The sequence below is a fragment of the Hyalella azteca genome, unplaced genomic scaffold (genome assembly GCF_000764305.2).
Source record: "Hyalella azteca isolate HAZT.00-mixed unplaced genomic scaffold, Hazt_2.0.2 contig15428, whole genome shotgun sequence".
NCBI classification, from domain to species: domain Eukaryota; kingdom Metazoa; phylum Arthropoda; class Malacostraca; order Amphipoda; family Hyalellidae; genus Hyalella; species Hyalella azteca.
Window position 1 is genome coordinate 38,105 of NW_025945282.1, and position 15,091 is coordinate 53,195.

General features: G+C 38.1%; 1 protein-coding gene across 3 annotated transcripts in view; it reads left to right on the forward strand.

Annotated features, from left to right (window-relative positions):
* The window catches only part of LOC108682377 (tyrosine-protein phosphatase non-receptor type 13), a 39,830-nt gene that overhangs the window by 9,392 nt on the left and 15,347 nt on the right, over positions 1 to 15,091 (forward strand). The window contains exon 1 of one of the 3 annotated variants that reach the window (XM_018171528.2): positions 1,477 to 2,593. The exons of 1 other annotated variant lie outside the window; for it this stretch is intronic. In XM_018171528.2, coding sequence (XP_018027017.1) covers positions 1,633 to 2,593 — 961 coding nt within the window. In that variant the 5' untranslated portion in view covers positions 1,477 to 1,632. Of the gene's footprint in view, positions 1 to 1,476; positions 2,594 to 14,478; positions 14,909 to 15,091 lie in introns of those variants that run through there. One more of the 3 variants, XM_018171529.2, reaches the window with a different exon arrangement.

Consider the following 15,091-nt stretch of genomic DNA (forward strand, 5'->3'; position numbering starts at 1 on the left):
CTTGAACTTCATCTAAACTGATTGTTAAGTAACATTATGGGGAAATAATGACAAATCGTTGCATTTATTCTAATTAGGAAACTACAATAGCCTTTAGTTCCTGGATATGATGGCTAACCTAATCGGTACATTTTACAAGAAAAACTTTGTGAAATACAGTTGTTATGTGATAGAAAAAATCCACAAATATTGCAGTACAGTTACTGGTTTAAGTTCGGATGATTGCGGTGTGATATACTTGCTCAAACTAACACACAGCATGTCGATCCTGAGTGACCTGTTGTTTTCTTTATTGCTCAAACCTAACCACCATTCACTCTTCTAACGCGCGAGAGCTAATAAGCTGTTTTTCGAGCAACCTACAATGACGTATTTATTTATTCTGAAACTCAGTTATTGCACGCACCCCAAATTGTGTCTGAAAATTAGTTGTTATTCGGAATATTTCATTCGATGAAAGGACATGGAATTCTCGACTGTCAAATGTACTTTAAGATCTAAAATGTAGAAACTGATCGTAAGCTGACAGATGTCCAGGGGTGAATGCCCGAACAACTATAGACTATAGAGTTTAATAGCTAATTATTTTTGAGGCTTTTCTGGTTTGAAAGTGTCAGAACTTCTTGATTTCTACAGATATTATTATATTACATTGTTAGCGAATTGACGTTCTTTTAGTTTATATTGAGACCACAATTATTGCGTTCAATTAAGTGTGGTAGAGTGGTTTTCATGACAACAAGCTTTATAGCGACAGTGGTTCAATGTCGGTAGATTCCACTGAATTATTAGTTCAACCGGCGTCCTCGTAGATAACGAACGTGCATTAATTGACCTCGTGTGGATATCTTCAATACTATATGAAAAATTACGTCTTCGAGACAGAAACTCTAATAATTAATTATTTGTCATCTGATGGTACCAACCAAGAGTTTTAATGTATAAAGACTTTGTTTTGCTATCTCTTTCTTCAGTTATTAATGCAGTCTTTTCCCACGTCTTAGCAGCATAACGTAGAAAGAATAGAGTGGAAGTGAAGGTCACGCCCACAACACTTCTTAACTTACCGTCTTCCGGACTGTGATAATACGTCATTATACCTACACGACGACGACGCGATGTCTGCGTGTATGTTTCTTTTTACTCATACGTGCACATGCATATCGTGTTCACCTCGCTCTTTGACGATCGTGTTTTCTTTTATTCTCTGGACAAACTAAATTTCAGTACTGCATTGTGAGTGGCTGTTCATTTTGCAATGTCACAGTTAGGTATATTTTTCCATCCGTCTTCCCATTAAGGAATTCATATACATATTTGTTCTTGTGTTAGTTTGTTTGAAACAATGTTGTAAATTATCTTGGAATTTAGATGGTTTGAATTAGTCTCGAATTAGAGCACAGCGATACGATCACTTATGTTAGACGCGGTAAAAATTCAAATGATTCAAATTCCTTTCATTTCCCTCCAGACCTTTATTCCACAGAACTAGTTTCTGATGATCTGTCCACACTTGCCTCGGACTTTGCTTGAAATAGTTCGTGAGTGAAACGTACACGAAACAAGAATGACGAGAAAAAACTGATGTGACGAACGAATTTGTTGTCTGACATCGCGGGAAGATGATCGGCAATGGGTCTACCTTCACCCCATAAAACACTTTCAAAAAGTTGCCATGAAGAAACATCGAATCATTTTCAGTTTAACGAAACTAAAGAAGCTCAAAGAGCCGATCATTTTACGCAGAATCCTGCGCAAAAATATCCATTTAAAACTGGAGACAATGTACAAGTTGATTTTAAAGAAACTGAAGAAGCTGAGCATATCTCATCCCCCATCAATCGGCCTAACAAGGGCCAGGGTGGTGCAATCGTGGGTGTACATGGCAGCGGCAAAATACCCGCGATAGAGTTTCACAAAGGAAGAAAATCGAGCAGCGAGATCGATATTAATGAAGACAGTTTGAATTTTAAAGTTCAGCATTCTCCATTAAAGTCGACGGACGGAAGTAAAATTAAAAACTACTCTGACTCCACAGATTTATCAAAATCAAAAAAGCCCTTCCAAGTGACTGAGAAACGTTCAGGCATTGACGGCAGAACTCGAATGCTTCCGCAAAATTCTGCGATAGAGGTTATTTATTTTAATAAACGTGACGACGCCATAAAAATGCTCCAACGACCTATATCGAATCCACGTAATATCCAAGAACTTAGCAAAGACGGCCCTGACACGGTTAATTCAACCAATACAAAACAAAATCTTTATTCTAAAACTTCTAAAAACTCGCATCAATCCTCCTTTAATAAAATAAATGCTAACTTCTGCATTAACCCTGCTTTCGAGGCTGAAAACGATTACATTACTTCTTCTGTCCTTTCTGCTTACTCTAAAGAAACCTCGACTGTAGTCCTAACCCGGTGCAATGGTGATCATGACATACAAAACGCCGCTAACCTCTCTGCAACCACCCCTGATTACTTCTGTGGTGCTGGAATGCTGCATTTGCTGTCTAATATCACCGCTTTGCAATTCGTGTGTTCTTGTTGGAGAAGTGCTACTAACTGCCTTAAAACGTCTCTGCAAGTATCAGGTAAGTTTTATTTTATAACTGTGTTTCTTTAATTATGCAATGAAAAAAATTTTCTTGAAAAATGAGTGGTGTGTAATCGAAGTTTTTTTTGCTCACTTGCTCACTCACTGATTTTTGCTCACAAACAGATCTGAACGCGATTCGTCAATTTGATGAACGCGATTACAATTTGGTGTGCCTATAGATGATTATTGATTGTTTTTTAATTACCTACATTTTCGTTTGCGTACGGAATTTGCCTCCCAGGTGAAATAATATACTTTTTAATCGCAATCTGTCGTAAGCTTCAACACCGCCATGCATTTGTTGTTATCGTAAACTTTAATTTAAAATTGTCACGAATTTTTCACCATTCCGTGCATTAGTACATAGTTCATGCACCTTGGCTTCTCGAATTATCATGACATTTCACCCTACCATGCATTCAAACATCTTCATTTGCTATGGGAGGAGGTTGTGGATCCCCAGCGTTAGATCTTCATTCCACCATCGTTGGATCTTTGTTCCCTCAACGTTTGATCTTAGTTTCTCCGGCGTTGGATCTCAGATCCCCCAGCGTTGGATCTTACGTTCCCTGCTATCTGGTCAATCCAGCCCATGCTTGTGTCTGCGATTGCTGGTCTTGGCAAACACGTCTTTGTTTGCTTCGTCGTCAGTCGTGTAAATACGAGACCTTTGAACCACTGCACAGACGTACTGACCAATTGTCGGTTACTGAGTGACCACTTACTTGCCACTGCGTCACAATATTGAATTTTTAGTATTATATTAACTTTATAGTTTCTTGGAATGCTAATCATAGGATATTCGGGAAATTTGAGATTCGTATCTTTCGATCTTCCAATTTCATTTAACGATGTTGGAAATAGGTTTGTGCATAAATTACAAAAAAGGGGTCAATGTTTTGATAATTTTTGACGCTATTATACGTCACGTATTTATTTCAGGTTGAAGTTTTCGTTGATTACGAAAAAGATACTAGATCGTCCAATATTTCAAAAAATTGTCCAACAAGATTGCTGAATTATTTCGCTATTAACACAGACCTCCCCTGAATATATACAAGTCTACCGATCCCAACAAAATGGTGAATTAATTATTCATGCACATCCCCAGTAGTATAAATTTGCTTATTTGTTTAGTTTTAGAATGTTATTCCTACCCTAACTATAAAGAAATCGGGATGTAGACATTAAAAAGTTGGGCTCAGTTCCGCGATAGGGCTCAGCTCACTCGCCCCTTCTCATGACCTTGCCGCTGGCCGCGCAACAACTGGACGGTGGAGAAGCGATCGGCCGCGTCGCCCGCGCGGTTCACTGATCTTGGCGGACATTTGATCGAAGATTCACTGGTGTTGCTGCTAAATCATCAAGTTACAGGCGCCATCCGAGAGCACCGGCAGAATTTTTATTGTGTTTAATGAGTTATAAACACGATCTTTTAACGGTCTTAGTCCGCTATGTTCGTGTTTTCGTCAATTCGATCAATTAAAGACAGAAGAGGAATAATTATCTTGCGTCAGGAATATTTTGTATGATCTCTGATCATATGCGTCACGTACTAGCGATGATATGAACGCCATATCTCAAAACGATTCTACCGCTGGCTCTTTTCTTCTTTTGACGATTCTATTCCAATGAATTGGAATATTTATTCGTTTTAATATATGAAATGGTTTTGATAGCACGGTGAATTTGTCTTAATTTAGCTTGGTTCACGGCATTGATTCGTATATAGGTATGTTAGTGTTAGATGACAAGATTTGTTTGTTTATAAAGGGGCGACTATGTACCAGAAAATGTGTTTGATTAAAATTTTAAGGGAATCGAACAATTCTTGGGATGATCTTGGTTGATCGAGTGGCTGGTTTCAGAAAGTAATTCTAATATATTTATGATGTTTCGAATGCAACAGCATTCTCTTTCAAGTTATTAGAAGCATCGAATAATGAAATTTTCGTGTACTCGTGTGCATGATACAAATGACAAGAATACAACACAATTTTTGGGGTATTGCTGATTTTCTAGTTCAAATCCTAATTACTGAATAAATTTATCAGTCTGGTATTTCAGAACTTGTAGCCAAAAATTCTTCGTAATTGCCTAAGATCATTTATCACATCTCCATTGAATTATTTGAACTAAAGCGACTCTGGTGAGGCGGTCCGGAAGACGCGGCGCGACGGCCTTGCGGTGCCGCCAGCGCGGCGCCGCGGCCGCACAGTTTCATCTCCCCGACGCTGGGAGGAATTTATTCATTTATATGATGCATCGAGTTTTATTTTGGATGAGATTAAAGGAATTTCTAACGATATATTCAATTTTATTTTAGATCCGATTGGCGGAATATCTAACGATGAATTCATTCTGTTTAATTTTAGATATGAAATTTGAATGGTTGACGGCTTGCTGGGTTCTGAGGGATTTCAAGCAATGCTACTTTTACATTAAATATGACAGAAAAATGGTGCAAACACTTGGAACTTTAGAGCAATGAAAGATTGAATGAAATTATATTGCATGCTCTGATCTAAAACAAATTGAATTGTGGGAAAATGAAAGTAAGTCGAGGATAATTTTGTTTTCACGTGAATATTGATTAAGCTACGAGCACCAATATTGATAAAGTGAAGTTTGAGAACATTCACTTGAAATAATGATATCCTTCAACCCTGCGGTCATTTTTTATTTGACCGTTTCGATTACATCGTCACGCTCAGCAATTTGTCCATTAATTAAGTGAATAACGAACGCCCCAAAGACGCACATTTCTGTGGTTCGAGTCTTGCTAAGTCCCGACGTTTTTAGTCCTCGTATTTTTTTCGCGTCTTTTTTTGTTGATCTTGAACTTGGAATTTCGCCTAAAGTTCAGCGACCGTCGCCCTTCAATTTACTGTTATAACTGTGCGACCGGCGCTCGGGTCTGGCCTAACAAAAATATTGTGATTTCGAAGAGACAAGTTTTCTTTCCTCTATGTGTTTGGGTGCCAATATCACGAGGAAATATCCTAAAATAATTGTTATTACTATTTAAAAAAAAAAACAATGTTTTTTTGCGGTTTCGAAATTAAGATGATATACTGGTACCTTACATTCTTTCCTCCCATTCATATTCCTATTCAGCGAATTAAAATTTTTCTGACTTTAGTATATCGCACAACTAAATTTTTTGGCTGTGTAAGTTTATTTCTGCACTGTTTTTTAAAATGTTCTTCAAAACGCGATTTATGATCATACAGAGTGTAAAAAAATTAGTTATGTTTCAAGCTATTGAGTGTCGTACAACTTAATTTTAAAACATTAGAAGGCCTACAAGTACAAAATCTTATTTGCAATCAGTTGAGATCACATTATAATAATTTATATTTTACAATCTACTAGATTTTCCATCACTATAAATCTTCGGTGCGACGTTAATTAACTGTTCTAATAACATTTCACTGTCACGTCATGGAGGTGTACTCTGAATGCTTCAGTGTACCACGGCTGCCGAGTCCATTTAAGAGTCCATGAGGTATTTTAGAATAACTTTGCTTCACATTGGGCCGATATCACGACTGACGGACGTTATATTTTCCTGCGCCAGGGCTCCCGACAGGCCCTTATCTGACGCCTTTTGTTGCCTTGTCGCTCCGGCCATAGACGCGCCCCGTGGATGATGACTGCGATATTGGCGTTAGATGCCGCTGTATTTTGTGGCAATGATGCGATACCTGCGTTAGATGCCGCTGTATTAAATGCTGCGATACCTGCGTTAGATGCCGCTGTATTTCGTGGCAATGATGCGATACCTGCGTTAGATGCCGCTGTATTTCGTGGCAATTATGCGATACCTGCGTTAGATGCCGCTGGATTTTGGGGCAATGATGCGATACCTGCGTTAGATGCCGCTGTATTTCATGGCAATGAGGCGATACCTGCGTTAGAGTATCAAATCCTCGTGTTTTCAACTTTTGATGCTCGTGTTCCTCTTTTTATCTTTCAGCCCATGGAAAAGAAAACAAAATTTCACTTAACGCATTAGTTGAGACTTATCATCGCGCTCGGTTCGTATGTTTCTTTGATCTACTTCATCTAGTCTTAATATCCAAACATCCGTTTCGAATAATTTTTAACCGGATTTTTCTGCATCATCCAGTGAGTATCGGTATAAACAGACCAAGATTCAAACGCATTACCGTGCACCGATGCAAGTAGCGTGCGTGCCCTGAATGCCAATAAGATAGCCTAAGTGTGTTGTTGAGGTCAACATGTTGATGCAGGACGCCATGTTGATGAGTACCAGTGAGAGATTACGTAGTTGTGAGGCGCTATTGATGCATAGAACGCGTCGCGTCCAATGCCCTTCTTATAATCTATAATATTGAGGTAAAATAACTGTGGAATCTTCATTTTTGGGCATCAATACTGCTCGTTATAAATTTTTCCTTAATTTAGTACCTCTGTGATGAAGCTATGAAACAGTTGGAACTATTATTGCCCCTTTGGCTTTGATATACGGTATAAAACATGCATGTATGTGATAAAAGACCTGCATGATAATAATAAAAAGTTTTAATTAGTTTTCTACTATATTTTTTCCTTTGTTTCTCTTCCACCTTTATGACGAACTATCTATTGCACTGACTGTGCGTAGCTCGTGCCTTATAAAAACATAAACAACATTTACCAGTGAGAGCGTTATTTTGGCCCCGTATTTCCCTGTCTTGCTCATGTTGTTTGAACCTTGACTTACAAACATCTCTCGTGCCAACGAATTGAGTTTCATAAGTTTTTTCTAAGTTCCTTAATGTTGTCTCCTTGCCCCATTTCTTGCCGACAGTCGTGTTTTTTTACCTGTTTTATGCTTATATTTTTGGATTTGTTTTAGCCTTGACTTAAGTCGAGAAAGACATCCTTGTAATGTCCTGAAGAAATTAACATAGAAGTTTATATTCCGTACTTAAGTTTATAAGTGGTTTTCGAGAAGGAAAATATTTCAAGATCTCATTAAGTGCCCTTATGATCTTTTAATGGATAGATCTCCTCCAAAATGATCTGCCTTCAGAAGATGATTTAGAAAATAGCTCTTGTAATGATAGGACCGGATGATTAAAACTGCATCTGAATCTACTCATATACGTATGCGTTTAGATGATTATTAAGCAAATATTTCGTGCAGCCCAGCCTTTGAAGTTGGATACTGCTGTTGATTTTATCATCGATTGTTGACATATTGTTAGAAACTCTGACTGATAAATTTGTACGCTGAATATTTTTTCTTTGTGACCAACTGCAATCAAATATAAAACTACAGGTTGTCATATTGATTGTTATTTATCAATTATTTTTTTAATCAGTTTCGTAAATTATTTTTATCACTATTTAATTATTACAATTTATTTATTAATTTATTATATTAAATATTTATTAGAATAGAGTCAAACCACAGACTAGGATTACAAGCGCATGCCCTCGAAAAAAAATTACCGTAGTATTGTGTAGAAGAAATTGGTATAATTGTTAATGCGTTAGTTTGAAGTCGCATATATAGTGCCAGAATGAGTGCCTGAGCAGTGCCAGAGCTGGCAGGCGGCCAGTGGGCTGCTGATACGCAGTTGGCACGCCTGATAACTCACTCTCGTTGTTGTTGATCGCGTGATGTCGTGGTTATGCTTGTTCGTTTTGACTCATTACTGGAATTTTATTATGTCTTTAGTTGTGAAGTTAGTCCATATTTGTTGACACGTTCATTTCATATATATAATATATTTTATACTTGTTTTCTTATTGATAATTCGGAACTGTATTTGAAACATAGCGGATATTATGTTATGTTCAAATTAGCGCTTAATTTACTTCAATGTAATGTTCTAATCTTGCTTCATTACACATTAATTTGTGAGGCAGGCAAACTAATTAGGTATAAAAAAACTCTAGTTGTTATTCGCTAGTAACGACACTCGTGACCTTGTGTAAGCATCATTACAATTTATTCATTTTTTCATTTATCTCCCCAGTTGCCAAGGCTCGATTGCAGGTCTCACTTAGCAGTTAAACTTTTTTATTTATATCTGCCTGCACAATATATCGTTGCCAAGCTGCATTATCCAATTGTATTTTCCGCGTTACTTTTGATTTCCCTTAATTATTATTTCCGTGACATGTGAGTCAGTCAAGCTTGAAATGTTTCAGATTTGTTGCTTTATTTGTTTATTTTAGTTCAGCTTCGCAAGCGGTCTACCGCAGTTATCGCGTGATTGGTGCTCAAAGTTGTCGTACGCCAATCAACGTGGAGTATTTTCTGCGAGCAAGGTTATAAAATCGCACGTCAGGCAGGTTGTGCGTCGAAGTAAACTAAGAATGATGGACGCTTTAATTTGTAATTTATTCATGCTTTGGTTCTGCTGCGCCGAGCGTCCTCATTAACATAATTTTTTGCCCTCATTAGCGTGGAAAATTGTATCGTTATTATCTGCAAATATGAGAATTATTTTCGCTGAAAATTGGATTTTCGTTCATGTTGCTCAAAATTTTCAAGCAATCATCATAACTGGTTCTAATTTTTATGTGATTAAATGCTGCTCTGGAATAAGATTAATATCACAATAATCGAGGATTTTTTACCTTCTAATATACTTCGCATGAATATTTAAGAAAATATTCCTTCTAACGTAATTCCGTATTTATTTTTTGGCAAGAACTTAGTTGCGAAAATTTTCGTAAGCTTAAGACCGAGATCTAGTACTATAATAAGGAGCCTGGATTTGGTCTACACTAAGGAGCCTGGATTTGGTCTACACTAAGGAGCCTGGATTTGGCCTATACTAAGGAGCCTAGATTTGGTCTACTCTATAAGGTGTCTGGATTTGGTCTACACTAAGGAGCCTGGGTTTGGTCTACATTTAGGAGCATGGATTTGGTCTACACTAAGGAGCCTGGATTTGGTCTACGGTACCTGAATTTGGTCTACACTAAGGTGCCTGGATTTGGTCTACACTAAGGAGCCTGGGTTTGGTCCACACTTAGGAGCATGGATTTGGTCTACACTAAGGAGCCTGGATTTGGTCTACACTAAGGAGCCTGGATTTGGTCTACACTAAGGAGCCTGGATTTGGTCTACACTGAGGAGCCTGGATTTGGTCTACACTAGGAGCCTGGATTTGGTCTACACTAAGGAGCCTGGATTTGGCCTACACTAAGGAGCCTGGATTTGGTCTACACTAAGGAGCCCTGATTTGGTCTACACTAAGGAGCCTGGATTTGGTCTACACTAAGGAGCCTGGATTTGGTCTACACTAAGGTGCCTGGATTTGGTCTACACTAAAGCGCCTGGATTTGGTCTACACTAAGGAGCCTGGATTTGGTCTACAGAAGGAGCCATATGGGTTTGGTCTACACAAGGAGCCTGGATTTGGTCTACACTAAGGAGCTTGGATTTGGACTGCACTAAGGAGCCTGGATTTAGTCTAAATTAACTTTTTAAGGATAATTTTCGTAGCCCTAATTTTTTCCCTAAAAATTCATCAGCTACCTGTACGAATGATAGATTCTGTCTCTACCAGTACGGCGTGCGGCAAAATTTTAATGTTCGTTTCAATAGCAACTAGTTATATTCACTTTCTAAATTGCATTGTTAATCTCAAGAACAAACGAAGTTATAAACACTATCGTGATCAACAAGATCATTCGCAAGCGCTGCGGAAATTCCTACGTTGAGTGTAACATGATTCATAAAATAATGACGCCTTCACAGATAACGGACTCATTGATTCATCACTAGCAAAATGGCAACTAAATATTTTCTCACGTTCTGAACAGAATCCTCTTACATCCTCGCTGTTTGTGCTCTAAATACATACGCCATCACTTCTTGCTTCCTGTCTACATCCGGGTCATTTACATGTTGGTCGAATTAATGAATATTCTTTTAATTTTGGGCGAACATACATACACGTTAATTAACGTGAGAGAATGTACGAAATTAGTATCTCGTCTTAATTGTTTATTTTACTGGGCCCTTTGTATTTTGATTCCCATTAATGTCCCCATCAAATTATATATAGGTTTACATATTTCGCAGTAAATGGACAAGTTGCATATTTCATGTGTGACTTTTCAAGCCAACCCACCGCGTTTTGGATTTCATTACATCCAACCAAAAACCATATCAAGTAACAGATATATATTTTTCACTTATTAACTCAGCTTTCTTCACTCGTATTCAGCGATATTTGATGTCAGTAATACGGAGTATGGCTGAATTTCAATCCATTGTTCGCACTCGAGTTGGGTTTTTCGTATGTTTCATTAGGTACTTCCGACGTTAAATTGGTCGTTTCGCAAAGCCGGACGTCACTGTGCATGAGCCCTTCCGTTTTTTCCGAGGGTCTTCCGCTAAACTCACTCTATACTGTACAGGTTTTCATTATTTGAAATAGACAAGACTCGTGAAATTATTGCCTTTTGAAATGATTATTTCTAGCGTTTGTGAGAAATAATTTATTTTATTATTTCATGAAAGCGACAGAGAAACTAAAGGTTTTATTTCTTGGTTTCATTTTCATGCTTGATTAATGAATATTTCTTTGCATCATATTTTCATTTCTACTCTGGACAATTGTTTGCATAAAGATTATTTTCTGAAGTGTGCTTTTTCTTGTCAGTTGTGGGGTCAAGTTGTTGTGTAGGCTGGTGAGTTGCAGGACAAGTTGTTGTGTAGGCTGGTGAGTTGCAGGTCAAGTTGTTGTGTAGGCTGGTGAGTTGCAGGTCAAGTTGTTGTGTAGGCTGGTGAGTTGCAGGTCAAGTTGTTGTGTAGGCTGGTGAGTTCAGTTGTATCGGCACGATCTCTTCTACTTTCCTCTATTTGCCGCTCTACTTGCGCGTTTTAACAAAATGCAAACCTTCCACCGTGTTTGTTTGCTTATTTCGAGACTTCCGGTTCGAGGCAGCTTCTTAATCTATACGAGTTGTCCCTCTACTACAAAATTGTTTAACTGTTCAGTCGTCAACGTAAATACGTCAAAACAGACGTTCTTTGCACACGCCGCCCTTCCGTTCACTTTTTGCCTTGTCAGTTTTTTTTAAATTTATTTATCATGTGATAAATTTGAAATTTGCTTAATTGCGCATGCGCGGTTTTACTATTTTAAACTATCATTGGCTTGTGTGAATATACTTGCTCAGGTCTCCCTTCAGAGTGTATTTTTAAAGAACATAATCTATCAATTTTAAGTTTTCTAGATTGATTGTAGCGCATTTTCTCGGTATATGGTATTTCTATCCTGAGTTCTTATTTTTTTTAGAAGCTTTGTACTTTAACTCTGTAAGCGAAGAAAAACATACGAATTACACTGGGAATATCTGACGTTACGTGAACTATTTGCATTTAAACTGATATTTTTTATTGGATCATCTTACTTATAGTTGCATCTTAACTGTAAGTTGATATATGGGCTCTAGAAAATGTTAATGGGTTTTAAGTTTATTCGGCTAATTAGAAGACTCACAAAAATTAGAAAGCTGAAATTGGAAGACTCGCACGTCCCCCATGAATGTGTATAACCCCATTTATAGGCTGTTACTGAACCCCTTTTGTTAATGAGTTTTTTTTGCGTCCTTTGTCCACTTCACTGCCATGCCGTCATTATAGGGACTGAGGAACAAATTAGCGCCATTGTTCGCAGAATGAATTCTGATTCGATATTCATGATGATTTAATATTCATGATGAAACCTTCACGATTGTTGAACCACAATTTCTAAAGGTCACTCGTGTATACCTTGTTAACCTACCTGCTGCATGTGATGGACTCTTGCTCAAAATTTATTCTACAAGTAACTTCCTGTATCTTGGATGATCAACCATAGTAAATTGATTGTAACCATTAGAATGAAAATGAATTTATGATTGAACGATGGCTACTAAAATCCGTAAACAAGCGGAATTAATTGAAAACTAAAAAAGTGAAGTACCGTAATCTAATATTCTTATTAAAATATTTTTCACTGAATCTAGATCTGTAAAACATAGTTTCATATATTTTTTTATTATAAATGCAACTGTTGTAAAAGACCTTCAATTTTTATTGCAACAAAACCTGGGAGCAATTTAATGACTAGAAGTTAAATCCATTATTGACCCCGTTAAGCTATTAAACGACCATTATCCATGGAGCTGCAATCATAGTCTGGTAATGGCCTAATCGATAGCGTATATTTGCCGCACTCATGCCAGAACCTACCGGATTCTCTCATCTGCTGGCCGGAAGTCAGCAGTTTAACTCCGGCCTTCAGTTTCTGTAGTGGTTTGTTATCAGATTTTGCTGCACCGTGGCGATTTTGATGTCTGATGCTGTGATTGATAAACTGAACAATTATGAGGCTATGTAATATTTTTTATGTGACGTGATTCACAGAAACGCAATTTGGTTAGTGAAATTTATAAGTTACAGGATGTGAATGTATAGTAAGGGGTGCGTATGGGGAAGTGACAAAAGGACTGCGAGTAGGGGAAAGTAGCACTGGAAGTAAAGAAGAAATGTAAGTACGTGATAGAAGTAAGGCTACTTGAAGCAGAGGTGCCGAACTGGAAAGCGTACCACTATAGTGATATGTGAGGGCGCTGGAGGTATATACAGTGGGGGGAAATAAATATTCGTACACTTGAAAAATCGTATTTTAATGTATGTAAGTACACAAACTTAACAGGAGAAGTGATTTAAATTATGTATAGAGACGCATAGTATTCAAAAATACTATCAAAAGAAATTAAATCTCAATGCAACAAAAAACAATGCAACATGTTCACTTTTCGCGTGAAAAAAGTATTCGTACAAAACAATAAATAATTTAAATCACTTTTCCTGTTAAGTTTGTGTACTTACATACATTAAAATACGATTTTTCAAGTGTACGAATATTTATTTCCCCCCACTGTATTATGTGAACACTTGCGGGGTTATGAACGATTTTCAGTTCGAAGTTTTAACTTCACGAAAATTTTCACTTATTAACCCAAGATTATTTGGCAACGATGTGCTACTGCTGCCACACGCCGCCCATCTAGACCCATCGATTCACCGTTAAATTGAAGTGGTAAACTTACTCAGTGCCAAAATTAGTAGTTTTCTTAGTAAAAAGACTGCTAATGCTGCATTTAGTATCTAATATCTGGCTAGGTTGTGGCTATACGGAACCTACAAGTGAACGCGATCGAAAAATGTTGACTGAAAGAGCGCCCCGAAGGGACGAACACTGACAGGAGGTAAGGGAAGTGGAGTGCCAGCTGAGAGGAATGTGAGGGGACAACGAGTGAGGGTTAGTGGAATGGCTAGCATGTGAGTTAAGGTATATTATGTGATAAAAATTAAGGAAAGGATCGGTATGATGACTAACGTGTGGTGCGAGTACGTAGGATTTTAGAAGTAACTAATGTAGGTTGTTAGATTATGTAGGTTGATCGAAGTATACACTAGCGTAATGGGCATGCGGTTCGAAACGGAGGTGAGGGTATGAGGAGCGATAGATGTAAGGGTAGTGAGGGTCCAGGGTGCGATAGAAGTAGGGCAGTAGGAGTGTTGAAGGAAGGATAGTGATGGCACACGGAGCGATAGAAGTAAGGGATAAACAGCGATAAAAGGGAAGGGATTGTACAAAGAGCGATAGATGTAAGGGTGATGTGGGTACAGGGAGCGGTAGAAGTAAGCGAAGTAAAGGTGCAAGAAGCAATAGAAGTAAGGGAAGTGAGGGCACGAAGAGTGACGGACACAGGGGCCAGTAATGGGGTTACCCACGAGAGCGGGCTGCCCGCATGACAGTTCAGTGCCAGGCTGTGGCACTGCAGCGGTTGCCTGCGGGTATCGCGGTGCCACTCTTCCTGGTCTCTCATTCACGCTCTGTGCGTCGACGCAGCCACACGCGCCGCTCGTGGCTCCCGAGTTACGCATTGATTGCATTCGCGATTTTTTATTCGAAGTTTTTTTGCGCACCAAGTCTGACAAGAAAAAAATTTTGCGGTTATTTGTGTAAAGTGATGCAATGTTGAATTGCGCTAAGTAATAGAATTACTCCTTGTCAACAAATGCACTATTATCCATCAATTACAATCGCTAAAGCAAATTATTAAGGTTAAAACAAATCACGAATTACTGCGCAGTGTCTCTAATAATTCAGCGTGTAATTCGATCTTGACTTGTATTGCTGGATTAAAAAATCGCCAATAAATTAATATTCTAGTGTTTATCATCTTGTAATAAGTACTTGGCGTTGCTTCAGGTCCCTGTCGTTGACTTATATCATGGTGTGTTATAGCCAAGCACAATCTCTTCAGTGCGCCGGTGAGTCCTTCAGTGCATCATGATGTAATAATAAATTAAGTCTTTAGCACGCACTGTGTGAGGCAGAACGGTCCCATATTTAATTTCAGGCAATTTCTTTTTTCATAGCACAAAAATTGATGAACAATGATTTAACTATAACTGCGATCTGCGTTAAACTATAAACTTCAACTTGGAATTGCT